General features: G+C 40.0%; 1 protein-coding gene across 4 annotated transcripts in view; it reads left to right on the forward strand.

Annotated features, from left to right (window-relative positions):
• Window positions 1–27,820, forward strand: part of DIS3L2 (DIS3 like 3'-5' exoribonuclease 2) — a 228,516-nt gene that overhangs the window by 161,448 nt on the left and 39,248 nt on the right. For all 4 annotated transcript variants that reach the window (XM_072142472.1, XM_072142473.1, XM_072142475.1 and 1 more), the window contains one exon: window positions 22,680–22,759. In XM_072142472.1, coding sequence (XP_071998573.1) covers window positions 22,680–22,759 — 80 coding nt within the window. The remainder of the gene's footprint in view (window positions 1–22,679; window positions 22,760–27,820) is intronic.

Raw genomic sequence — 27,820 nt, forward strand, 5'->3', positions numbered from 1 at the left:
ACGAATTCAATTTTAGTACAAACCTAAAGAACCGATCTTGTACATAACCTGGGGGCTGCCTGTATCCTGCTCCCACACACACTACAAAAACATATGGTAAAGTGGCCAATCCCTTTTAAATTCTATATTTGTAATATGGTCATCCACTGTAGAATGAACCCCAGTTTTATGTTCCCTTATCAGGATGTGAATGCAGTATTGAGTGTGTGCTAGTAAACCATTATATAACAGAGTTGGATGCAAAAACTTTGCACATGAAAGCACTGCAGGGTTCAGTACATTCCCCTTCTGGGATAGTGACAGCTGTGCTCAGTGATGGGGTTATCAGCGCCTCCAGCAGCAGCACGTCTACGCAAGTCTTTCTCTTTGCCGTTCAGCCATCCTGTGTTCAGAAATGACATAACCAAAGATAAATATACAGAAGGTTTCAGTCTTTTTATATTTCAAAAGTTTCTATGATGTATATTAATATTCTTGAAGGAAGAATTTTACCAAGGATATATAAACCATTATGGGGGGAGATGTATTTGTGTCAGTCCTTAGACCATTGCAGAGTAACACTAGGCAGTTCTCTGCTGCACCAGATCTATCCCTGTGTCTGACGCTGGATGATTAATCTATCAACTACACAACAATAGAGCAGGCACCACCACAGTATAAATTACTATTGTATCTGCGCATCCCAAAGGTTAATACAACAATCAAAGACAGAGAAAAAGTTGGATGCGTACAAGGAATTACATAACCAAAAATTCATTTATTAGTACAAACCATGACAATAACAGGACATCAAATATTATAAAAACACTTAAAAATACACCCGTGTATAAAGCTTCCAAGGGCAGTAATCCCTTACACTCCCCATCCACAATCCATAAGTAGCACAGGTAAACAAGTGTTTATGAACAACATAGCATGAATGGTCTAAGAAAACTTCTAAATGGCAACAATGCAATAAAGTGCTCGGTGCAAAACCAAACCAAAGAGGCCTCTTTCCCCGGCGCGGGGGACCACCACTCGATATTTAAACAAGACACCTTCATGAATTGATCACTTACCCCTGAGGAAGTCACCAGTTTGTTGACGATGCGTGTGGGGCTTGCTCCACTCCCCATCCAGTTGACCTGCCTCCCTGGCTCTCCTCCCATTACCTGGCACCACATGGCTCCCTCCTTTATGGGTATTGTATGAGCAGGTTGAGGGTTGTTCAGGTCCTACTTTATACTACATGGTTTTGCACAGAGCACTTTATTTCATTGTTGCCTTTTAGAGGTTTTCTTAGACCATTCATGCTATGTTGTTCATAAACGCTTGTTTACCTGTGCTACTTATGGATTGTGGATGGGGAGTGTAAGGGATTACTGCCCCTGGAAGCTTTATACACCCATCGGGTGTATTTTTAAGTGTTTTTATAATATTTGATGTCTTGTTATTGTCATGCTTTGTACTAATAAATGAATTTTTGGTTATTTAATTCCTTGTACGCATCCAACTTTTTCTCTGTCTTTGACTGTTGGAGGATTAATCTGGTGCCATAGAAGACTGGGATGTTGTACTTTGCACCTCTTATTAGTTGGTCTAGTTTGCTGCATCACAGTAGAGCCTGGCTATATAGTCTGGCCATGCCCCCTAGTTAGAGGACACACACCTTTTACAGAGGACTCGGACTAAAATTGGTCTAAAATTTTCAATAAATGTGGTGCCCAGTTTTTCGGGTGCAAATGAATCGAGTTTTCTGGCAGGGACCGATTGATACATCTTCCCCCACTGTGTTTCCTGCAGAGCGCTTATGTATTTGTTGGCATATCTTGCAACATTTTATGGCAAATATATTCCATCTAATTTCAAATTGATCAAAAGGTGAGTTTTGGATGGAAAGGGGATTTAAGATTGCAGAGCTATCGCCATCACATCCCCCTGTAATATCCAGTGCATCCTCTTATCATAGCCCTTTTATAATGGCAATACACACCCCTAGCAGCACTAAACACACAGAGCAAAATAGATATATTCATATCTACAGATGTCTTTATTGGACATCAATTTAAAACATTGGAGTTACACACAAAGCCATTTACTTGTGCCCCCTGAAAATGTCAATGGTGTAAAATTGTGCTTTATATGTTCTTCTCTCTTCTAGCAGTTACAATGAAATCTATCAGTGGTAGATGGTTATAGCACCTCAGCAGAGGTGGTTATCCATTTTTTTGCAAGTGTTATAAGCACCAGGAGTACTGGGCTTTGAGATTTCCGAAGTGAACTTGCATAGCATTCATAGACAAGTCCAGCTACAATCCTGGAACATAAATTTGTTTGCTATGAATGGCGCAAACAAAAGTATGGTTGCACAGATCTTCAGGGCTACTACCTAACACTAGCTGCCTATTTCTAAGATCTGAGTAGTACAATTTTAATATCACATTTCTCATCTAAAGTTTCTAGTGAAGAGGACAATATACCGTAAAACATTTGAACCCTTTTTGGTTCAGTGTTGCCTCTGTCGTTTACTTTAAACCTGTTCTATTAGTGGAAGGAGGATGGAGTGTTAGATGAGTAATGGATGTGTGGAAGCTTTCTTGGGGGCATGGTGGGGGGTTTGACTAATGTAATCTGTTGCACACTAATATTCGTGTAATGAACATGATATATTTAACCCCTTAAGGACCAGGCCCTTTTTCGTTTTTACGTCTTTATTTTTCACCCCCCCCCCCTTTCAAAAATCTACAACTTTATTATTTTTCCATGTAAAGAGCTGTGTGACGGCTTGTTTTCTGCGTAACAAATTGCACTTCATAGTGGTGGTGTTTAATATTCTATGCAGTCTACTGGGAAATGGTAAAAAAAAATCTGAATGCAGTGAAAATGATGAAAAACCACATTTGCGCCATTTCCTGTGGGCTTGGTTTCTACGTCTTTCACTGTGCGCATGTTTTATAGGTTTTATGTTTTCTTGATTTACAAAAATTAAAACCACCTGTACCAAAAAAAAATTTTTTTTTGACTTTTTCAATGCTTTTATCTTTAGGATTGTACAACCTTTTGACTTTTTTTATTGAATTTTTATATTTTTCAAAATGGCAAAAAATGGCATTTGTGACTTTGGGCGCTATTTTCCGTTACGGGGTTAAATGCAGTGAAAAAACTTTATTAGATTTTGATTAGGTATCGCCACTTCCGAAAATGCCCAATCTGTTTGATTTTTACTGTTTGTTTATGACTTCTAGGGAAAGGGGGGGTGATTTGCATTTTTAGGGTTTTTTAATATAATTTTTTATTTTTTACTATTTTTCATACTCCCTAGGCTACTTTAACCCTAGGTTGTCTGATTGATGCAAACATATACAGGCAGTCCCCGGGTTACATACAAGATAGGGTCTAGAGGTTTGTTCTTAAGTTGAATTTGTATGTAAGTCGAAACTGTATATTTTATAATGGAAGTTCTAGACAATTTTTTTTCTTTTGCCCCAGTGACAATTGGAGTTTCAAAATTTTTGGTGTAATTGGACCAAGAATTATCAATAAAGCTTCATTACAGACATCTTACAGCTGATCATTGCAGTCTGGGACTATAGTAAAGCATCCAGAGAGCTTCACCAGAGGTCACAGTGGGCAGAGGGGTCCGTCTGTAACTATGGGTTGTCTGTAAGTCGGGTGTCCTTAAGTAGGGGACTGCCTGTACTGCCATACTGTAGTATTTTGCACACCAAATCGCACATTGTAATAGCCTAAAACATGACTGCCTCGGATCTTTGTGTGATCCGAGGCTGTCATGGCAACGGATCGGCGCTCCCCGATGAGCGGGGAACGAAGATCGGAGCCAAGGTGGCGCCGCCCACGCGTTGACAGGTCGTTAATGCCGCTGGCAGATCAAAGGGTTAACACCTGTGATCAGTGCTAGCCCGTTAGCCCTCTTCATACTCCCCCATGCGCAATAAAACGTATAGGTATGTCTTATTGCACTATGGGGTTAATGACTATTGGCTGTCTGTTACTTTTGGAAAATAGTGTCACCTGGTTTTAAAAGAAGTTTTTAAGAAATATTACCTTATTAAAACCAATGAAATTACTCAAAATATAGTTTATTCCTATAATTTAAACCTTTTACTTATTGGCATTTTAGAACATGGTTTGTACATTGACTTAAGTCAAATGTAAAATTTTCCATAGTGTTTAACCTTTAGTTTAACTGCCTGTAATCATACTGTATACTAGATAGTCAGAGAAAAGATAAGATATTGTTAGTGGCGTTACCTTAAACGGGATTCAGAGAAATTTACCGTACTAATGTATAACAGATTGCGCACTATAGAACAGTATGTTGGCATGTTGTAATCTGTTAATGTATTCCCATTTCGGCCAATTAATGTTTTTACGTTAAAAAGTTGTAGTTTTCCAATATACTTTCTGTATCAATTCTTTTTCCGTTTAGATCTCTGCTTGCTGTCAAGCTTCTATGCTTACTTCCAGTGGACAGAAATCTGACCTGGTCACACAGGTGCACTCCTCATATCAGAGTAATCAGAGCTGTGTGATGTAGCGAGCCTTGCACCTGTGTGACCATGGTCAGATTTCTCTCCACTGGAAGTAAACATAGACTCTTTTATAGTGTGACAGCAAGCAGAGATCTAGACGTCTGTGAGGCATTGCATATTGGAAAATTGTATAACTTTTTATTGTAAAAACATTAACATTAATTTGCTGATATGGGAATACCCCTTTTAAAGGGAATCTGTAACCAGGAGACCCATTTCAGCACCCCCCCAGTCCCCACAGAGCATACTACATACACTGCCAAAGTGTTTGTATAAAAAAATAGGTTTTTTCCAGCCTCTCCCATTTGGCAACTGCCTAGTCACACAGCAGATGCTAATGAAAGGTACAATATAACATATCTTTTTTTCTGTAAAACCAATTTTCTATACAAAAACACTTTGGCAGTGTATGTACTATGCTCTGTGGGGACTGGGGGAGTGCTGAAATGGGTCTCCTGGTTAGATTCCCTTTAAATGTGTGTACAGAGAGGCACTCTGTGGGTCTTGGATCATGTCCTGGTGCTTCTGATTTTGAGGGGACGCCCCGCAACCAAAACTCTGATGGCTAAGTGACTGCCATATGGAAATTATGTTTTGTTTTTTGATGCATGGCACAAAAAGTACACTGCAAAGTGCATCCTACTGTACTACAAGAACTTGGTATTAAATTTGTGTGTTGATTTCTCTAGCTCACTGTTATACATGTCCCTGTGGTGGTAGTGAAGGTAGTGTAATTCTTCTTGCACTCCATCTTTAGAGAGGGGAGCAGTGAGCACGTCTTCCTTCCTCCAGACGGCCATGTGCTTCACCTGGGTTCTGGCCTTGGTGAAGAAATGGCCGTCTACATGAGGCCTGTGAAAAATTCTGGGCACACCAGTGGAAGGTTCTATGGTTAACAAGGGGAACCATAATAGTACAATTCTGTGTTAAGTCTCTATGGAGAGGACTTGCGGGCTGAAGCCTCACAGGGCGGATGATCACTGTATTAAAAAGATAACTACCTCTCCACCAATGACAGTGCCACAGTTGAATGTGATCGCGTTGTGCTGTAGTTGTCTTTTTGGAATTCTTTAAAAAATGTAAATTCTTGTTCTGTATTATTTACGGTAAGTGACATAATGTCCCTGTTGAATTTCTTTTTAGCCATGTGTTGTATGCTTTTGAATATTTTATTTTTAGTTATTCCTACTGTACAGTGAATATTACGGACAACTCTACCTTGCATTTTTTTTAAACATGCCTGGTAGTCATGAGGTTATTTTTGTCATAGATTACTGTACATCCTGGGAACTGTCTTAATGCTGTATTTTGATATCCTTAGAGGTAGGGCTAATTCAGCTGTCTCCATGACTGGCAGCAGGGGCTTGATGGCATTATTACTCTGATATCATCTGTGTTAAATTGACATTCCTGGAAGTTTGTGTAGCATTTGGTCTCGCAGGTATCAGAATAGAACACACCCAGTTATCTCATGAACTCTTTGATGGGATAATTATATTGTTATGGGTCATTTACATCTATAAAGGGGCCTTTCATACAATACATGATTTTTCTTGTATTTTTTTCCAAATGCTGAAATAATAAAAGGGATTTATGTCTTTACATGTTGATGGCTTAATGTTGAATGTTTGCCTTGATAAAGTATCTGTTCACATTTCTGTTTCTACAAAATCAAGGAATTTTTACAATTTTCCTGAATTTAATAGAGATTTCACAATAAGAGAACTCTCTAATTCCATAACGTTATGTACACCTGTACATATGGGGGTGAGATAATTTTCCTGCTTTTTCCTTGAAATTTGTGCATTGTTTTTCTTTTTGCCACCAGTAGTTTTAAGCCCTTATTCTAGCAGCTTGCCTTTATGCAATTGAAGTTTAGGGTACCAAATCTTTTTATTCCTGAGATTCTGGATGAAAAGGGGACTTGGGACAGTTGTTGGTACACCTCGCTTCACTGCACAGGCTCTAAACATTGGATGCAGATACAGTAAGCTGAGCTGTTTCACTGTGTGGAGTAATCATGCGTAGAGGGGCCAAGTGGCCTTAAGTCACCAGACCCCAATTTCTTTCCACTCATGAATGTCATGAATGCAGCAAAAGACAACTGTTTGTTTGGTTGTAAGGTTTGGAACCCTAAACCCCAATTGTATGAAGACATTCTGACCATTTTGGGCTCCCTTTTTTAAGGCATGTTTGTTCTTTCAGAAAAAGCAAAGAAGCCTGAAACTTTTTTTAATCAAAAATTGTTGGAAAATTATTGAAATGCTTTGATGCAATAATAATGAGTGTTCATGCTCTGGAAAGAGATTTTATTATCCTAACTACTGCTTGGTCTTGTTTTAAGAACTATTTCCGTACATCCCGTAGACCTGAAATGTCAGGGTTGTCTGGACCTAACTTTGCAAATGTGTTTCTGTACATTTTGCATAGTAAGGAAATTGGCTCCCCCTACTCTGAACAGAATCATGATCTTGTATTCTGAGTGTTCTTTAGCTGAATATCATTCTTTATATTCAGGCACGTGTGTGCTATGACTGCAAATTTATCTCCCCAACTGTTCAAATTTCTGAAGCCCCAAATCAATTGCCATTAATAACGGCTTAATTTAATCTAAGGTTACTTTCACATTTTATATTTTTTACCTCCTGTTAAACGTACTTCAGGAGGGTTCACAATTTATTCTAATGTTGGAATGTAGCAAAGCATCCCACTGTATAAGCATGTAGTGCAAATCAGCCTCCCCTGCTAAAAGTTGAGTGAGATTTTGCAGTGTTGATTAGCTGCTGTTATTCAGGGTGTGATCTTCACAACTTTACAGTACCATAGTACGACTGTTAAATCACTGGGGGATCAGTAAAGGTCTTCGTTTAGCGGAGGCTGGAGATGGAGGCTATACAGTGGCATCTGTCTCCCATAGGCCACTATGGCCTCCCTATGTATCGTCACACAACATGAAACACAGGATGAAAGACTTTTCATCCTCCTCACTGCTGCAAAAAAGTCAGTTTACAGATATCAGTTTTACAGTAGGATGAAAAATTTATTCTACAAAAAAAAAATTGCATCCTTTTTCTTGCTGTATGTTGACATACTGACCGGACGCAGGCCAAAAGAAAACTTTTGTCATAGCTCCAAAGTATGCTTGTGGATGCATTCAGACTGTCTGGAGGTTTCCCGGCATACACACTTAGGGGCATATTTATCAGGACTTCTGTGATTATTTCAGGGACTCTGTGCCACTAGCGGTTGCACAAATGCTAGCTTATTGCTAGCACTTGGCAGATAAGGGCAAATAATCGCAAGTGCTAGCATTTGCGATTATTTGCCCCGATCCGCCACCTTCACGCCATTGGGGCGTAGGATAAACGCTGCGCAGTCGGCTGCCCCGATACATCAAGAGGCGAAAGCCTCTTTATGTATGCCGCTGCGAACATGCAGTGGCAGGGGTTTTAATATCATACGAGCACAAGTGTGTGATAAATATGCCCCCATATGTGTATTAAAAATGACATGTGAACACATACACATTTGGGGTCATTTACTAAGGGTCCGCGGGTTTACTAATTCTGTTGGGTTTCCCGAATTTTTCCTTTTTGCCCTGAATTGGCCCAGGTTTTTGGCACATGTGATCAGATTGTGGCGCATGTGCGCCGGCTTGCATACTTCACAAATCGGGGGTGTGGCTGATGGGCAACCCTACTGGTTCAGACAAGCCGCAGAATTTAAAAAACAAATTGTCTCGCAAGATCAGCACTCGCATGCACCTGGAAGAAGGTGAACTCTGGCGGACCTCAGGGGGAAGCGACACATGCAGGAAATTGGACGCACGATCTTATTGAATCGCCGCACACACGAATCCTCGTCAGACAACGTACGTCGGGGATCGCGACGCGACGGGTAAGTTAATGTGCCCCATTGTGAACAAATTGTTCAGTCCCGAGATCCAGCTCCTCCACTCCCATAATATATGTATTAAAACATTGGTTATGAATTGAATGTCACCAGAGGAGCAGACATAACTCCTGCCTGCCGCTCGGTGAACTTGCACTGTAATATTTTTTTCAGGATTACTAAATTTAGTTTAAAAGCCTTGTAATAAATGCAGATGAGACAAATGCCAAGCCCTATTTCCTCTACTTGTCAGATGAGACCAGTCAGAAGAGTAGCCCCATGCAAGAACAAACAGAACAGGTTTTGACAGAACTTACCAAAATATTTCTCACCATGTTTGTGTAGGGTATGGATTTAGGAATTATACTTGTCATAAAGAAGCATACAAAAATGTTTTAATGCCCAATGTTCACACTGTTAAGTTTTTTTTATAATAGCCATATTGTGTGTAGTTGCTAAATTTGATATCACACCTATTTAGCTCATCGCAGCAGAGGTATACTTTAAGGAAACGATTACACAGGTCCATGCCATTTTCAATAGGTAGGTGGTGGAATTGGCAAAGTTGCACCATATTCTTGTTTTTAGAGCTTTCAATGTGCAGATGACAGCTCCCCCATTTTCAGATTGGACATTTTTGGATTGTGGGGATGCAATTTTTTTCGAATTTTTCTTTCATTTTTTTCACGATTCCAGTCCCCTAAATGGCCATAGGTGGTCTGATAGCTTATACAATATACTGCTTCTATATGAGAGCTTCCCATGGCTGCCATTCTGATCTGCCACCTTCAAATACAGTTTTGGGAAGGGGTGGGGGGTAGCTTTGGGATTGTGGGTGCGCTAGATCGCCCCTCCAAGATGGGGGTGTTAATGTGTAGCACCATCAGTGGCATTTAGACAGGTGACACCAATCGCCTATAGAAAGAGAATTGGCCGGTTGTGAGAATATTAAATCCAACTTAAATAATTTGCATTTACAGTATTTTTATAGTTTTCTTTCTAATTTTAGTTAAATAATCTAATCCAAATCAGCAAGAGACAACTTTTCTTTTTTTGTTTCATAGCTCCCAATGGCATTACACCACCATGTCTCCACAAAAATATAGTTAAAAAGGGATTTTCAGGCCTGGTCATAAACCCTTTTGTGACTTAGCCAGATAAACTACTCGCCAAAAGGGATGTTTGGCTTGTGGGTGAAATTGCATGAACTAAATTTCAGTCCAACCTATCGTTTTCTTTACACTTTATAAATACTTTATACTATGTGTTGCTCCCTTTGTGTAAAATATCAATAAAATGTTTTGTGGCTGCAACATTTAAAATGAGGAACAAATTGAGCACGCACTTTTGCAACCAACTTAATATCAAGTGAATTTTTTTTTTTTTTTTTTACGGGAGAGCTAAATCTGAGCCTCTTATGTGCATGTCTGTTCCTGCATCTACTTGTACACCCACTAATAAAATCAAATATGATATAAAACAGAAACATAAAAAATGTTTAAAAAAATTTATGCAAAGAATTATAGGTCTGTATATACAATGTCAGTGTTACATTTATTTATATATGTGGTGCAGAATGTTGCTTAGCATTATGCTAAAGTGCTGTGAGGAATGTAACGCAACTTCTGGTAGAAGTCTGTCCTTGCCTTATAAAATGGTAGTTTTGGTTTTATGGCCCTGAAAATCGTATCTTCACACTTTCCATATTTAACCCTTTAACATGTGCCATGTAAGTAAAGTGAAGTGTTAAAGGGTTGTCCGTAATAATTTTTTCATTAGCAGCTGCAGCGGCTGTTAACCCTCAAGTGCCGTTGTTGAACCTTCTTGATTGCTGCCACCTTACCAACTCTCACATAATGGATTTAAAAGTTCCACAATGGATTTCAATATATGGCAAAAGGAATTCCTTTTTCTACCAAAAACTTTTCAATTAAGTGAAAACCAGTGTGTTGAACTGTGGAAGTGGACCTGTTCCACTGCTCTTAGACTATATTTTAGACCTCATATGTCCTTCTAAACAATAGACTTTTGGAATGGCAAACTTCTGGAATGCACAAAGGGCATTTTATTTAATATGTGATCTATATAGTGGATCAGCTCCAGAGTCTGACAAAAGGCACTAATGCACCTTCTCTTGCTTAAAAAGTCATTTAAGATGATTTTTGATAGTGTGGTGGAGTATTGTGAACATTTTTTATTCTTCTATACTTCATTAAGAAATTATGCATTTTGTAAAAACAGACTACAATGTGCCACATTAGTTACAATGTTTCCTCTGTGTTGCTAGGGCAAAACTTTCAGTCACTTGGGCATGGAAGGCATCTGCTTTTCTAGCCAATGCCTCAGTTGATGTATTAAAGCTGTCAGCTAGTTCCTTGGCTTTATGAAATTTGCCCAGATGTGCCCTATGAGTCGGAGTGGGGATATTCCATCAAATAATCACCTGTGCGGCATCCCTTGCGACTGATTTTTTTTTTTTTTTTTAAATTTATTCGGATCAGCCTTCGAGAAGATGCTAGAGAAGGCACCAGGCAGGAAAAAGGGCTTCCCTAATTTAAAGTTTTCATTCAGAATTTTCGTTTTTGTCCTGTGATACAACCCTATCCAAAGACAAGACAGGAGGGAAGAAGGTTGTAAAAACTCAGAGACAGAGGGGCTTAATGTTCAACCCAGTCCCTCAGTCTTCAGGCAAGAGAACCAATCAGCAATTACACCAGAAGTCCAGGTTGGGGTCGAGGGTTTTCTCTTCTGAACATCATGGAAACAGATGCAGACCTTATTACAAAAGTCCTGGTAAGGGTGCCCATTCAAGAAGGAAGAGGGTTTTATTCAAACCTCCTCCACACTGAGAAACCAGATGGCTCATTACGCACGATAATACATTTTAAAACTGTTAAACCGCTTCCTAACGATCGAGAAGTCCAAGATGGAATCTCTAAAATCTACAATAAATCTTATTGATAGATTTATCACACATACTACCATGTCCCCATGCATTATGACTCGTTGCCATCCTCCTGGAAGGAGTAAGGACTAGTCTCCAGTTCCAAGCTTTACCCTCTGTGGTGGCACAAACCTTTACCCTTTGTGGCATTTACAAAGATTGTGGCAGAGATGGCATCCTTTATTAAGACCTTCCTTCCATATCTCGATTACTTCCTTCTAATAGGGAGACCACAGAAGGCAGTGAATCAACAATTGATTCAGGTAAAGCATACTCTTTGAGTTTGTTAGGTTGGCTGGTCAACCAAAAGAAGTAATCACTGAACCCTTAAAAATAGAGATTTTTGACAACTTGTAGGGATTTCTCCTGTCCAAGATCGTTTCTGCCAGAAGAGGAAAATTCAAGAAGCAGTACAGAAACTGTTAAAGAACAATACCTCAATGATAAGTAGGGTGATCAGGGTAAAAGACCTTTTCACATCACCCATCCCAGCGGTTCCTTGGGCCAAGATTCATACTCGTTGATTACAGCTACATGTGTTAAGAATTTGAGATGGAGTAGAGTCCAGTCTGGATCGGAAGATCCTTCTCCCACAGGGGGGGTTTTAGACTCCTTGGCATGGTGGCTGATACTAAAGAATCTCCATAGATGAGTTCTCTGGAAACAAGAAAAGCTGTTGACACTGTACACTGTCAAGGGCACCTGGCAAGGGGGGGGGGGGCTTGGTTTGGTTCTCAACTCCTCCAGAATCCTTGAAAGTCATTGAATTTCAGGGAATTAAAAGCAATCCTAGAGGCAATAAAGGAATCGATATTATTGATCCATGGGTCAGACCAGAAGATTGTTGGACTTCTTGAGATGTGTCCAGTTAGCCCAGGGGGAATGGTGTCTGAATAAAGATAAATTTCAGAAGATAGTAGACCTCTGGGGATTCGCAGAAATGGCTCTTTGCCTACTGCAGGAAAAAGCAGGTCAAGAAATTCTGTTTACTGGACCCAAGAGATTGACCATGGGGTTTGGATGCTCTATTAATAAGGTGGAACATCAGTCTGTTGCATGCTATTTCTCCTCTAATAAAACTGCTTAGTGTTGAAGATGAGGCAGGAGAAAGAAAGAAAAATGGCAATAACATCATAGTATTTGCCGCCTTCTGGACCAGACGAGCAGTGTTCTCAATACTGCTCATTGGACCCTACTGGAAATCCACGATCTTCTGTCCCATGGCCCAGTCTCATCTGGAGATCAGATCTCTTCACTTGACAGTCTGGAATTTGAGAGGTTGATCCCATCCAGAAAGAGTTTCTCTGATTAGGGTTGTTTCTATTCTTCATAAAAGCATAAAATTGGTGATCTTCAAGATTTACTTCAGAATTTGGAGGGCATTCTTTAAATTGCCAGAGCCCAGAGATTAATCTAGACCATCCTAACATGGCAAAGATCCTTGATTTCTTGCAGGGAGGGCTAGAAAAGTGGTTAAAACCAGCTACTGTAAAAGTCTCTAGGTTTCTGCCCTCTGCATCCTGTTTGATTATCCAAGGATGAGAAGCTAAAAGCTTTCAGATTTCTAAAGGCAGCCTCCCGCATGACTCCGGTCCACAGATGCTCATTTCCACCCTGGTATCTAATTTTGGTCCTTAACCATCTTATCAGGAGTCCCTTTGAACGTATTGAGAAGACTTCTGATATTTGAGGACATGGTGGTATGATTTCTTACTGAAGGTAGCCTCTGCGTTTCATAGGTCTCAAAAAATCCTTCTCTACAGAAAGGGGAAAAAGTTTCGGGATAAACTTGCTCAAGTGGAATACCTGGCAAGGTCTGATGGCCTTTTTTTGTTCTTTATGGAAGTAGGAATAAAGGCAGGAAAGCCTTGTCTGGTACGGTTTTCAGATGGATTAGATTCATCAGCAGCTACATATGAGCAGCTAATCTGCTTTCCAGTAGGATTAAAAACTCATTCTACTAGAGCAGTCTCCTCTTCTTGGGCTCAATATAGATGTCCCTATTGGACCACTATGTCAGGCAGCCACATGTTTTTTTTTTTTTTCACATACTTTATATAAGCACTATAGGCTGGTTGTGGTGCAAGCTTAGGAACTATCCTTTGGGAGAAGGGTTTTTCTTCTGTTGTCCCACCATAAAGATCTTTCTATTATATTCTCTGGTGAGTTCTGTCAAGGTGAAGGGAGGAAATCGGTAATTTCTTACCGGTAATTGCTTCCTTGTACCATAATGGCACCATTGGTTAACTACCCTTTCTTTTTTTTATCTTCTTTGGGGTTGGTCTTTGAACTTTTTTGTTTATCACCTCTTCAGTCACAGGATTATATTCTTTACCTAATTGTTATCGTACAGTCTTGGAAATCCACAGAGGACCTGGAATAGGTGCTGGAATGAATGGTTTTGGTCTTCCTGTTCCTGGGGGCGGACACCTCTCTCTGGGGGGTGCTATTGTGGTTCAAGGAAACACCATTACCAGTAAGTAATGACCTATTTTATTTTACAAACTAAGCAGGATTTGTTAATTATGTAAATTAGAAAAATGTTCACTGCATCCCCCAGCACACAACTTAAAAGATTATCTGGAATGACTGTTTCGCTTTGATGTCCCACAGTACAGGTATTGTACTTTATAGTGTGTCTAACTGGCAGCTGAAGGTAGCTTATGATGTGCTTGTCCTATGTGACATCAAACCATGATGGTAAGACTATTGTAACTATTTTCCACCCTCCTTAGGTTTTTCTTTTTGCAGTGATCTTTTTATGTGTAATACTTAACCTCCCGCAATATTGATTCATTCTGATACTGTCTTGCATAACATGGTAGTTGAGCCATGGGGGCTTAATTCTTAATGACTTCTCTGTTTGGAGAGTCCAGTTTTCACTAAACAGCACCAAAGGCCATTTTCCAGTGCTGGGTTAATTTTGAGGAGGCAAACAAAGTTACAGGAACAGGCAACTAATCCTATATTCATAATGTACTTTTAGCCATTGTTGAGTGCACAATGTGTTCAGTTTAAATAAGTAAAGGCAAAGTAAACATTTTACAGCAATAATGAAGACCTCATCTTCTAGTTAAGACTCCTAGCAAAGGAAGAACTCAAACATTAAGGTTTTGAAGCAAGTAGCACACAGTGCAGCATTTCAGTGACTTGTGTTCTGTATTTTTGAAGCTGCCTCTGTCCCACAAAGTCAATCTAATGGCATGCACAATCCATCATTCCTGAGTGATGTCATTCCACCTAGATCACATGTGTGATCCATTCTCATCTGTGTAATTTCATGATGGGTAAAGATGAAAAAGAATTATGTTTTACATATTTCAGAAATACGTGTAATATATTAATGTAAGGGGCATTTGTAGATTTGCCAGATTTTAAGATGAAATATGTTTAATTTTAACAGCGTTTACATTTAACTTCCTTGAGCTTGTTGAAAAGCTTAGTCTCAGGCAGGTAGATTAACACCGTTGGGTTTTTTATGCTGGGTCTGGCACCTATCAACTAAAAAGACTTCAAATAAACACATTGTCACTTTACCATATTGGCCAACTTTATCATAGTTGGTGGTGTTAAAAATCCAGTGATGCATACCACTTGGTATCCAATGCATGTGCATTCTCTTAATGTCAGTCCTTTCTTCACACCCAAACACGGGTATATGCCAAATGTAATCAATTTTGTCGACGTAAGGGATCTTTAAATTCTAATTCTTTTAGGTTTTCCATATGGGCAGTCGGAAGATTGCCTTTTAGGGGTGTTATGGTTAAGAGATTTCTGAGAGATTATCAAAGCTGCTGTAAAAATTAAAACTTACCTTATCTCTGATCTAGAGAGGTGCCCTTGTCGGTGTGGGCTACTGCGATGGCTCTCGTCACTGACAGAGTCAGTTGACGTACTGTCGACAACAAGTGCATGCTACAGCCTATGGCTGAGGTCATTATTAGGCTGTGGTATGTGTGCAGTGTCAATGCAACGTCACTGCTCATCCTCTGTATATCCACCCAGACTGGACGTGACAGCCAACGCCTCACTGGATCGTTGTCCAGGATGAATACATTTCTATATTACCATTCTGCTCCAACTCAAAGTTCTGTTTGGTGCAGTGAATCAAAAAGGAAGAAGGCTAGAGATAAGCGGACCCAATCTTTAGGATTGGGTCCAGGGTTTGGGTGCGTCCCGGCAAATTGATCCCTTACCTACAAAGCATTGCTATGATTGGCCAGGTAGCATACCCTGGCTAGTCACAGCCATGGCTAGTAGGTAGAGGCATCAATTTGCCGGATTAACTGTACGGCTGGGATTTAGGTTCGGGTCCACTCCTATTGCCTTTAGATCATGCAGGCATTGCACACACCAGTTGTTCATCGACCCTTCTCTGTTAAAACCTGAAAAAGGTTCCGTAGCATCTCTTATACTTTGTCGTCAAGGAGTTGTTGTCTTTTTGTTTGTTACATTCTTTCTGTACGTGTTTACATATAGAAGACTTCACACACTTTGCAAGCAATATAGCATAGCCAAGTATAATACCCTGTTAATCCCCTAAAATAGGACATCCCCCAAAAGTAAGACCTAGTACAATTTTGTTCAAGCTTAGAAATATAAGGCCTCCCCTGAAAATAAGACTTAGCGGTAGTCATTGCAGCAGTTTCCCCCGCCCCCTCCCCAAGTCATACATTATTATTATTATTATTAGTAGATCTTTTAGATACGGCAAGAGGTTGTGACATTGGTGAAAAATTCATGAGATAAAATCACTGACACTTGTGCTGCAAACGCGATACAAGCAACTACCTGGACGAGAGGCTTGTTTAAGGAAAGTGCTTTTGCTAAAAATGAGAGATTGGGGCCAAAGATTCCAATAGAAATGAAGAAATTCAGCATGAAATTCAGAGTTTGGAGTTAGGATTTTAGAGAAAATGATTTTTTTTTTTGTTCAGCAATAAATGTGAATTCTTGTTCATGGAAAAATTAGACATCCGCTAAAAATGAAACCTACTAGTGATTCTTTAGGAGCATAAATTAATATGACAAGGTCTTATTTTAGGGGGAAACACATTTGCAGTCCTTACTCTGTATGGGCATGCCAACTGTAGTACCTAATTCAATGGGAGGAAGAATGTCCCTCCACCTCTAGTGTAGGTCTTTTCAGTGAGAGGAATATTGATATTAATGGTACCTACTTAAGATGTGTGGTAGTTCTTTTGGTTTAGTTCCCCTGGCCAAGCAGCCACTCATAAACATTCACACTGCTCCCCTCTGCAGTTTATCAAGAGGTGAACCAACTCCCAGGCCTTTATGGAACCTTTGTGTCAGTGATGGATGAGAGTGGTTTCAAACCAATTGAACATCAAAGCATCAAGATTGCCTGCTGGATGTAGAGGAATGGGTGGGGGTTACAAAAGGAAGGGTGGTTCCTTCCCACTATGTGACCCATCATCCAATGATGTCTTGTGTGTTTGTACACATCGAAGAGAGAGGAAGCCTCCTGCTGTTACTTAGAAAACAGGGAACACAAAGGCACTTTTGGGAAATTGCCCTTGAGTTTCAATACTGCTTCTCACACCCTGTCCACACAACATCTAAATCCCATTTACAGAGGTGAAGTTCTCAAAGCCTGAAAATGGAACATATTGGGAGGGATTGGGGGAGTCAGAGCTCTGACACAATGGACCTTTGGCAGTCTCTTCCTCTGAATACCAGAGCCCATGGCTAATCGTATTAAAGGTGACCCCATGAGCATTAACACTATTGTGTTTGCGTGGTTTTGTGCTGTGTGAGTGATGTTCTCTTTTGTGATTCAGTCATGCAGATTGCAATGATCAGACTTTACCCTTCCCCACTTGTCAACCGAAAGGCGACAAGGCACTTTTATACTACCTAATGAATTTTTATGATCTTTCCCTTAAGTTAACGTAATGTAGCTTGAGGAGTTTCTGCTTGTTTATTTTGTATCAAATTGGCATACACTCCTGCCAGCAAAATGCTGTCCTAAGATGCATTTTCTCACATTATTTTTCTGACTTTAGGAAGGCCTAGATAACAGTGCTAGTTGTTTTTTTTTTTTTTCTCACTAAAAGGGTTTTAAAAAGGCCATAGGGTTGAGATGCTTACATCTAGTTCAAGTGCTCATAAAATTCGTACATTGTTTTTCTGCTCTGTAACATGTGCTGAGCGTTGTTTGAATATGATGAATGGTTCACTGCAATATGACACAGTTCTGCTCTTTTAGCTTTTAGGAAGTTGGTACTTAAGCTCATTGTATAGAGATTCTTTCTATCAATATGTTACAACTTTGTAAGCAGTAAGTGTTTTTCCTGTAGTCTTTAAGAAATTGGATAAAACCAAAAATGTTCCGTTGAAACAAAAAATTTTGTAAACTCTACCTCAATTTGAACCTCACACACTGCTCCAGGCTCACACACGGCTATTTCACAGGGGTTCTAACAAAATGGATAAAGTTGTGATCTGAGAATGGTACTTTATTTTAGTTTAATCAGTAGTAAATGTTTAATTTTTGGGCCAAAATGATTTAAGGACATTTGCCACTTGGATGAAGTATTGTAAACCAAGCACACTAACAAACTGGTGTGTGCCCCCTCTGGCAGGATCTGCTCTTATTTAAACTTCCAATGTCCTTGTCTTTGAAAATAAAAGCTTTAAAAAATTATAAAAATAAGCCTCAGACTTATTGCCATCATTTTAAGAGTTGTTTGTTTATTGAAGGCCTAAGAAACTAAAAGAGCAGATCCTGCGAGAGGGTGCACACACACCAGCATGTAAGTGTGCTTGGCTTATGATCGTTCATCTTGGTGGTAGAGGAGTTTTAACACCATAATTATGCGTGACTCGCCACTATTTACAAGTTGGCTGTGGATTTTTCAAGAGGGCTCACGAGCTGGCCCATATCTAGATGGCTAGTAAAAATGATTTTAAAAAAAGTAGTAAAGTTCAAGTTGGCACAGTTTGTAAGACTCCCCAGAGGGAGGGGTGCAGAGCCCCCTAAGGTCCTGGCTTGACCCTCTTGTAAGTAGAAAATGTAAAAAGCGGGCAGCACTCCAAAAGCGGGCAGCACTCCAAGTAGTGGAAGTCCGTGCCAGAAAATGGCAAAGTGAAGGTTAAAATGCAAAAAAAAAAATTTGAATGTTTTCCTAAATTTACAAAAACCTGTATAAATTTGGTTTCCCAGTTATTGCAGACTCAAAGAATAAAGTAGGCCTGTCTAGGGTTTAGGGTGTACAGTGAAAGACACAAAAATCAAGCTTTCAAGAAAATGGCACAAATGAATTTTTTCACCAATTTCACTGCATTTGGAATTTATTTAGTTTTTGTTCCACTTCCCAGTACACTGCATGGGATATTAAATACATGACCGTATGAATTGCAATTTGTTATGCAGAAAACAACCCCTCATACAGCTTTTTACATGGAAAAACAGAAAGTCGTGGCTTTTTGAATGTGGGGAGTGAAAAATTAAACCACCAAAATGAAAAATGGCCTGGTTGTTAAAGGGTTTAATAACAAAGTTTGTTGCCCAAATCCTCATGAGTATTCCAATACCCTATATGGACTATAGGAGCACCATTTAGAGCAGATTTTCATTGTCAGATTGTAGAAATATAACTTTTTTGTAAGGTAGATGTGAGGGCTTATTTTTGCTTATTTTTAAATTGGTCCCGGGGCAGACATATGGAGGATCAGATTAACCAATTAAGCTCCTGGTGTAATCCACACAGGGAAAATTCTGAATCCCTTTGCATGCAGCAGTCATGTTTGAATGCGTCATATAAATGGACACCCATCAGGGTATATTACAGCTGACCCTCTCAGCTTCTGACAGCAGTTCTGCTTTTGAGCTGTTGCCACAAGCTGGACGTAATAGTACTGCAGTTTGCGGGATGGGGTTAACCCAGAAAATTCCTGGTATATTAGCATATTTAAAACCTCTTCCTGATGTTCTGTGACATTCCCCACTTTTGCATGTAGCGCAATACTTTTCCACCTCATTCCTGGAAGGAGACAACACCCTAATGATTTAAGTTGATATTCTTGTTTCTTATGGTATTACAGAAGTGGTGCTCTCCTTTTCTTGGCAGTTTTTTACGTCACAAAAGCAAACTGCAATATCTGTCAATCCACAAAATAGTATTCATACCCAGACCTCCAGGAGTATATCAAAGTTGTGGTACGAGAAGAAATTGACTTTCTTCATATATAAATAAAATTGTGACACGGACCAATGAAGACTTACACAAAGATACATATAAAATTGTAATATTAACCGCCAGTGCTTCTATGAAAGCGGAACAGTCTTGCCATGTGCAGGGCAGTGCAGATACCCGTTATTCAAAATGCCATGAACATCCATCTCTGTGCACTTTGATTCAGTTTCTAAACTGAGTCAAAGCAGTCTGTATGACCGCAGCCTCACTGTGTGACAAGGGAGGTCTCTGATGGGCAGACAACTCCAAATCCAGTATTTTTTTTTTTTTTTTAACGGTATCCTAGTTTGTTATGTGAGGCTTGGGTTGTATGTCTTTTATGATTTTGTCTCATTCCTTTTTGTTCTTGGTTTCTGTAGCAGAGAATGTACTAGTTCTGAACTATGAAAAAGATCTTGAAGTGACTGCACTTGAAAAATTACAGACTTGTATAATCATATATTTGAGTTTTTTTTTTTTTTTGTTTTTACACTTGCATTTTTGGAGGACATTCATTCAAGATGTAGCCGAAGGCAGAGTTGGCGAACCTCTGGCACGGTTGCCAGTGGTGGCATGCAGCCTGAGAGGAACAGATCCACCAAATCTTCCTGCAGTCCCAGGCAACCTAAGAGTTCCCTGGCTGTTTGGAACTGTGGGAAAAGTGTGAAGGTGTGGACTGGGCCTCATTATCTTTGGAGGTCCTCCTGCTGGACCCTTCATTCTTCCTCTACAGAGAGGCCCTGGAGAGAAGCTACAATGAGTCTGAATTTGCCCCCGTCCTTTAAATTGTCTTGGTTGCCTCAAGGAGCTGATACGATTGAAAGATGTGGAAGAACAGGTAGCAATAAGTTACTGCTTATAATTCCATGTTGGCACTTCACGGTAAATAAGTGGCTTTTGGTTGTATCTTGGGCACTTAGTCTCTAAAAGGTTCGCCATCACTGGCCTAGGGGTTTTGCTTAAACCCTAAAAATCTGACTCCTGAAACGGTAGAAAGTTCTCAAGTTTATTTCCTCATGAGCCCTGAAGTGTGTGTGATGTAACATACCTTCCGTTATATAAAAATAAATTATAAACCGGATGTAATGAGCTGTAACATTCCATTTATCATCTTCACTATTTGGCCCGTGGCTATTTAGATTTTTTTTTTAATGGAATTTAAATAGTCTGTAACAGTCTAAATGGTAAGGACAGTACAAGGAAGGTTTCCTGCTGTAAGTAAATGTTTTTAGGTTGGTAAAACACTACTTCCTGTAAACTGACATCTGTGCCAAGTGTATGACTGGGAATACACTGTGACTTGATCGGAACTTAGCATTTTGATGACTTGGCGGAACCAAGAATTTCACTCTATTTTAATTTTTTACTAAAGTTCTATATTGTGGAAAAATAATTGAAATTTAGCTTTACCCTCTTATTTCTTTCCTTTGCCAGGCCTGTTATATTGTATGAGATGGGGGTTAATATTGCGTTAATATATTTAAAGTAAAACTAATTTTTGTGTGTGTTTATAAACTGCAAACAATGTTTCCTTGTGCTTACCTGCAGACAGAAGGAAGGATATATGGGACAATAGTTGGCTGGTATATGTGCACCATAAAACTTTCCAGGCAGTGATTAAAGGAAACCTACCACTTCTGACGGTAGGTATGAGATACAAACACCGGGCACCAGCTCAGGGTGAGCTGGTGCCGGTGCTTAGTCTCGTTAGTGTTAAAACCGCGGTATCGCGGTTTTAACACTTTTGAAACTTTCTAGCAGAAACTGCTTCGGCGCTTCGTGCACACGATCGTGCGCGCGCCTACATTGGAAACGCCGCAGGCGTTGCGCGCGCACGATCGCGCGCAGCGCCGAAGCAGTTTCTGCTAGAAAGTTTCAAAAGTGTTAAAACCGCGATACCGCGGTTTTAACACTAACGAGACTAAGCGAGCTGGTGCCCGGTGTTTGTATCTCATACCTACCGTCAGAAGTGGTAGGTTTCCTTTAAGATAAATAAGCCTTCAGGGAAGGAAGAGATCCAACCTGTAAATTGTTTAACTGCAAAAAGTTTTGAGTTTAATAAATGCAATTGGTACAGAAACTTAACCTGTTGGTAATGCATGTATAAATGTGGACTGAGCAGTCTAAATACAGTATGTGCTGTATTACAGTGGCTGGTCCTGGATAATAATCATGGAGGATACTTGGTACCACAGGCTGTTACTGTGCAGGAGCGCTCCCGCCCCGCACTGTGAGATTACAGCAGGCAGAGGGAGGGGGAGACAATAGGAGGGCACTTACAGGGAAATTATACAGGGTAGGGGTGGAGAAAAGGGCGGGGTTTAGGTAAATAAAAATTTCTGCACCACCTCTTTTTTTGCCCCTCTTCCTCCTCGGTAAAAGTTGGGAGGTATGTTTATCGTGCTTAATTTGGATGGTAAATTTTTAAGGGGAACTTTCAGCATATTCTTTAACCTGCATCAACACCAGCTGGTTAGGATAAAATAAGTTGCTGAATAAATATTAACAAATGGTTTTAAAATTTTATGAGAGCCGGGCATCATAAATGGCCATTTTAAAAGCAATTTTTACCCATAAGACATTACCATCCTTTAATATGTCCCACTTCACTTATCCTGACGCCGTTTTTTTTCAGTCCCCAGTTTCTGTGCTGTGGAATTTGGTGAATTTCTAAAAGATGCAGCTTAAGTTGAGATACCTCTGATGTAGAGGGAGCAAGCAGGCAGGTGTTATATCATATAGAAATACACTGTTGGTGTACAGTGAGTTACAGGACAAATGTGTTGTGTCAAGGATCTATTACTTGATGTCCTTAGTCAGAGCTAGTACAATGTAATGAAACCTTTCCTCTTTCTGACAAACCAGTGCCATAAAGTAACATGTGGGGTGTATTAGGGGGACATTATTGGCGGTAAAATGTAATCAGGAGGGCAGACCATCCAGAAATCCAACTGTACTGCACAAGACACAGGGGCCTCTGTTTGTCATTTGCTGATGGTTTGTGCTGCACTAATAAACCACATTTTGTAAACCCTGTGTTGAAGTAAACAGATTGTTCTATGTAGACCCAGTTAGAAATAACCTCATTACTAAGATTTTACTTTTCTTTCACAGCTTAAACTATCCTTCACATTAGACAAAGACAGTGGTATGCCCCAAGGTTGCTACATTTACAACTACAGAGACAGCAACAAGTAAGTTAACAAAACAGTTTTCTTTTAAGTATTGTTTCACATTTTGCTAGAACTGCACTGCTGGTCAATGTGTAACCTGTATATATGATAACTTTTAATACAAACTGTTTCAAGCCATAAAAGGACTCTAAAGGATTATGCTACATAAGGGCCTGGCATTGAGTGGCTCATAGGCCACATCCGGCCCACTGATGCTGGAGCCAGGTGCCATACAGTAGTATGGATCCAGGCTGCAGCCGACTGCTGTTCATGCAGTGGTATAGCAGGGAGAACACTTTTGCAATCGCTGGAGGCCTTACTGCAGCGCCGATGACAGCAACTCCTGGGGAGAATAAGTCGTGGGTTTAAAAAAACAAAAAAAAAATTTCACTTTAAAATGAGGGGTATTGGGTAGAACAAACTTTTAGTCCGGCCTTCTCATGTGGCCTTCTCATGTGGCCTTCTCATGTGGCCTTCTCATGTGGCCTTCTCATGTGGCCTTCTCATGTGGCCTTCTCATGTGGCCTTCTCATGTGGCCTTCTCATGTGGCCTTCTCATGTGGCCTTCTCAAAACTTCACCTGGCTGCCTGCCTAGTCACCCCCTCCACGAAAAACTCATCCTCCTCGATTTTGAATGACACTCTGAGGCTCTTACATTTTAAAAAGAAAAATGCAATCATCTTTTTTTTTTAAGCTAAAATTTCTGTTCAGAAATAGTTTGTCCGTGTCTTTACCTCTTTTAAAGTCTTCTGTCATATAAATGAAAATAGAAATTTCTCTCAATTATTTGATTCCCAGTAAAACGTTCTGATTTATCTATAAACTTTGGATTTGCCATGAACTATTCATTTTTATAACCCTAAAATTGAATATTTGGAAAGTCCTGTTATGGACCAAGCTTCACAAGAGGCTGTGCGCTTAATGATCTACATAGAAAGGGTTACTGTACGTAATATGATGTCTTGTCATTCTCAAGGGGAGATTTTTTTTGTGTATGCTATCACTATTGTGCAGTTTATTACATCATTGAATTCTTAGCCATTAATCAGTTATTAGTGGATAAGATATATCCTAGATTTCTCACAGGTCTTAGACCTCCAGGTGGTTTCCATGATGTAGATGTAATGGAAAAAGTGCTTTCTTCTTCACTCTGCCTATGACATCTAGTTGGAGGTAAACCAGGTGTGGAGGGTGTTCTTACAATCTCTAGCTTTTGTGCTGCTTATGATTGGTTTCCATTCACATGCAGTAATACTGAACTTTTTACGTAATTATTTAAAGATGAATGTTATGGTATGTATACAATTGTGAACCTTTCAGCATCTTTAGTTTATGCTATGTTATTACTATTAGGTCATTTACCAAATAAAGGAAAACATCCTGGCTACTGAAAACTTGTATAAGAATATTACTTTACTAAATAGAGATGAGCAAATCCATGTGCCATTTGCATGACGTGACCAATAATGAACCACTTTAGGATTCCCATGTCAATGTGGGAACATTCTTGTCAAACAAGGGAGGGTGGAGACCACCTTTAGTACAGGAGAGATTGGTTGAGTCATAAGTAGAGTATTTCCTTTTTATTTTGTTGAATTCTCAAACTTGCTAAATTATTTTCCATTGATTGCCCCCCCCCCCTCCCCCCAGAATGCCACAACTAGTTTTCCCGTAATCTGACATTTTGCCACTAGATGGCAAGAGAGTCATAAAACTCCAAGCACATGTTGCAGGCATCAAAATCGACCTTATTGTGAGAATGAAAAAAGGTTCAATGTGAACAGTGTTTATGTGGAAAATCTAATATGAACCTATAACCATGTATTATCCTGACATCTGCAATGTATGCAGAAATAAAGGTGTGTTGCTGTTCCAGCAAATACATGTTATTGTTATATGTTATACAATGGTTCATTTAGATCTGTCCAAAGTCACACAGGTCCTTGACTTGTTTAGAAGCGGAGTATGTATGTATTTAAATACAGAAAGTAAGCAATGAGGCTTCCTATAGAATAACGGCAGGCAGAGATCTCAAATGTTTATATATTCTATAGAATAATTGTCTAACTTTTCATCATACAAACAATATCACATATTTGCTGAAATAGGAACATCCATTTGAATGGAAGCTGTCATCAAGAACGGGCTCAATAAAACTTGCCCAGATCGCGCAGTCGCTGGCATGTGTTCTGCGCATGCGCAGGACTTCGGCTTTGTGGTCCTGTGCGCGCAGCTACCTGTAGATGTCTACTGGGTAGCCTCTTTAGAAAATGTGCATATTACCCTGATTAAAGTTTAGCAAAGATAGAGGGGAGTAAGCGTTTAGCCCTAAAATGTCTATCCTTACATATGTTAGATGCACCTACCAGCGGATCTATCTAGATCTGTAGCGGTAGGTTTCCTTTAAATTTGCCTCCTTGCAGCAGTAATATTGTTACCCAAACTTTTTTCTGTATTTTTTGGCTCCATCCACTGGTGTGTGGCTCTGCCCACTACTACTTGACCCTGCTTATCACCATTGTGTGAAATGGTGAGAAGATCTGCAGTTTTCCATGTGGTACTTTCTTCTAAATTCACCATGCAGCGAGAGGGACAGTATTCTGGTAAGGACAGAGCTATCAATCAAAAGGAGGCAGTGTGGTTCACTGGTAGCCTAGAGAGAACGCTACTATTCAGAAACTGACTTTTGTCTCCCTTAATTACAGAGGTTTTCCATACCTGCCAACTTTTGGGTGGGAGACAAATGGTCCCTTCCCCCTTTTTTCTAAACCACATCCCACGGCAAGAATCGTATAATATCAACCTATACTACACTGTGGCCAACCCTCTCCTGTGGCCTCCTCTACCTGTGGCCCCTCTGTGCTCCGATCACCTCTACCTGTAGCCCCCTCTTCTGGGGTATTAAACAAAAAAAAAAAAACTGTTACTTAACCTCCTTCCCCCGCAGCAGTGTCTCTTCCTCTTCTCCTGGACTTTGACTGTGATGTGGAGGAGGTGGTGGGGACAGCTGAGGGGAGGCATTTACCTTCTCACATGACTCCTTCAGACATGCGTGGAGGGAGCAGTAGCTGTTCCTGACTTCTCCTGGCCCTGGGGCCTCGGTTGTTCTCCAGCTGTAATCTACAGGACCAGGAGAAGGCCGGGATGAGGGGGTAGCCCGAGACATTCTCCCAAACCGCCCGGAGCGTTGAGACATCGCCAAAAAAAGTGTTTTTCATATGCAGATGAGTACAGTTCTTAGTGGCAGATACATTTTAGATGATATGGTGAGGACTTTTAACCCTTTACCAGCAGGTATTACTGGTGTGGGGTAAAAGTTTGAGTGTACTGTGGCTAATATACAATCTGTATCATTCTTACCAATGTGCTGTTTCTTTCTGTTGGGAAACTCTCTCTGTGGGGAGATTTATCGGAAGTGTCTGAGGTAAAACTGTTCTAGTTGCCCATGAAAACGAATCGTAGCTCAGCTTTAATTTTATAAGCGACTGTGGGAAAATTAAAGCTGAGCTCTGATTGGTTGCTATGGACTACTAGAACAGTTCTGCTCTTAGACACTTCTGATAAATCTCCCCCACTGTATCTTTGTGTTTAATGATAAGGATCACTTTGAACAGTTTTTCTTGTGAATCCACAACAAAATCCTCATGAACAGTAAGAAATTGGAGCTTTGCGCAAGCAGTTGTGGTTTACAGTGTATAATGCCTTCTAGTAAAATGTCTAATTCTAGTAATTCCATTTTAATATTGGGTTGTTATTTTTAGTGAGTTTGCAGGGCACATTGCTGTAGCGCTCTATCACATGGCAGTAGCCTGGGGGCACCTGTATTCACTTGCTGTGTGTGCTGCTACAATCTATACATGTGCACTTGATTGGTAAATATTGCCCATTGTGCTAGTCAAGAGCTTGTTAAACCTTTAAGCTTGTGTGTAATGTTCATGTGTCCTGTGCCAAAGATGAGCTCATAGGGACAAGTATAGAACTGTAAATGGCGGTGAAAGCTGTTCCATCCATGAGCTCACTCTTACACAGAGACGGTGATGCAACTGCTGTGTTCTCCCTCGCCTGTTGTAGGCTGCACAGTCATAGGTATGAGCTCACCCCTAGCTATTGAGGAAATGGGTGACTGCTGGACCTTTATCCTCTTCTCAGGTGATATTGTTACTTAGATCTTAATGGCAGCATTGGAGTTTGACCAAGTATGTGGAAATGCCAACTTATGATTACGATTCCTTACTTTATGCCAAGTACAGCAGGTCTCAGTCAGGTTAACCCTACTGGCCTTCCCAAAACCTTTCCCATGTGGATTACATTCTGGTGCATTGCATATACTTGACCTGAGTGCTGCACTCTGGTTGAACTTGGAACCCTCCTGACACCATCTCCAGCAGTTTCCCTGGCTTTTTCTTTGCGGTGAGGTCTTCTGTGTCTTCTTTGACCTCTCCTCTGTAACTTGTGCTCTTGTTGTCTTAAACTTGTGAAAGATGTGTTTTCTGGAATTGCAGCTTCTTATTTTAGAAAGCCTGGGAAGTATTTGAATCTGGATGTTTTTATTTTACCTTTTTTGTAGGCACATATATGAAAAGTTATATTTTGCTGTGTAAATGTAACAAGAACTTTTTGGTCAACCATAGAAATACTATTGTCCAGGTTATTTTTATGCCGAGCTAATAGGAAAATTCCACTTTTAACCAAAAATCTCATTGTTGATTAATATTAAAAAAAAAAAAAAAAAAAAAAAAAAAAAGCAGTACACTTTGTAAAAGTATTTTTATACATCATAAATCTGTTTCTTCTGGATGGGAGATCTAAAACTACAAATTCTACTGGACTTCTGGGAGCCTTACCGCAGAACCGTGCCAAATGATGTTTGGCCTACCATCCTTTGTGTGTCATCCAGGTTCTACTGCTTAGTGTGACCCTGCCTGCAGATCTTAAGGTGCTTTGTTACATCCACAATAGTGTAATTTGCAGTGGAAAATATCTGTTCTAGATTTGAATAGCTACATATATCAAAATGTTTTCCATGACTTTTTGCTGCATCTCCAGTATGCTGTGAAAGAAAAACCTCACCGCAGATTTTT

The sequence above is a fragment of the Engystomops pustulosus genome, chromosome 3, assembly GCF_040894005.1.
Source record: "Engystomops pustulosus chromosome 3, aEngPut4.maternal, whole genome shotgun sequence".
Taxonomy (NCBI): Eukaryota; Metazoa; Chordata; class Amphibia; order Anura; family Leptodactylidae; genus Engystomops; species Engystomops pustulosus.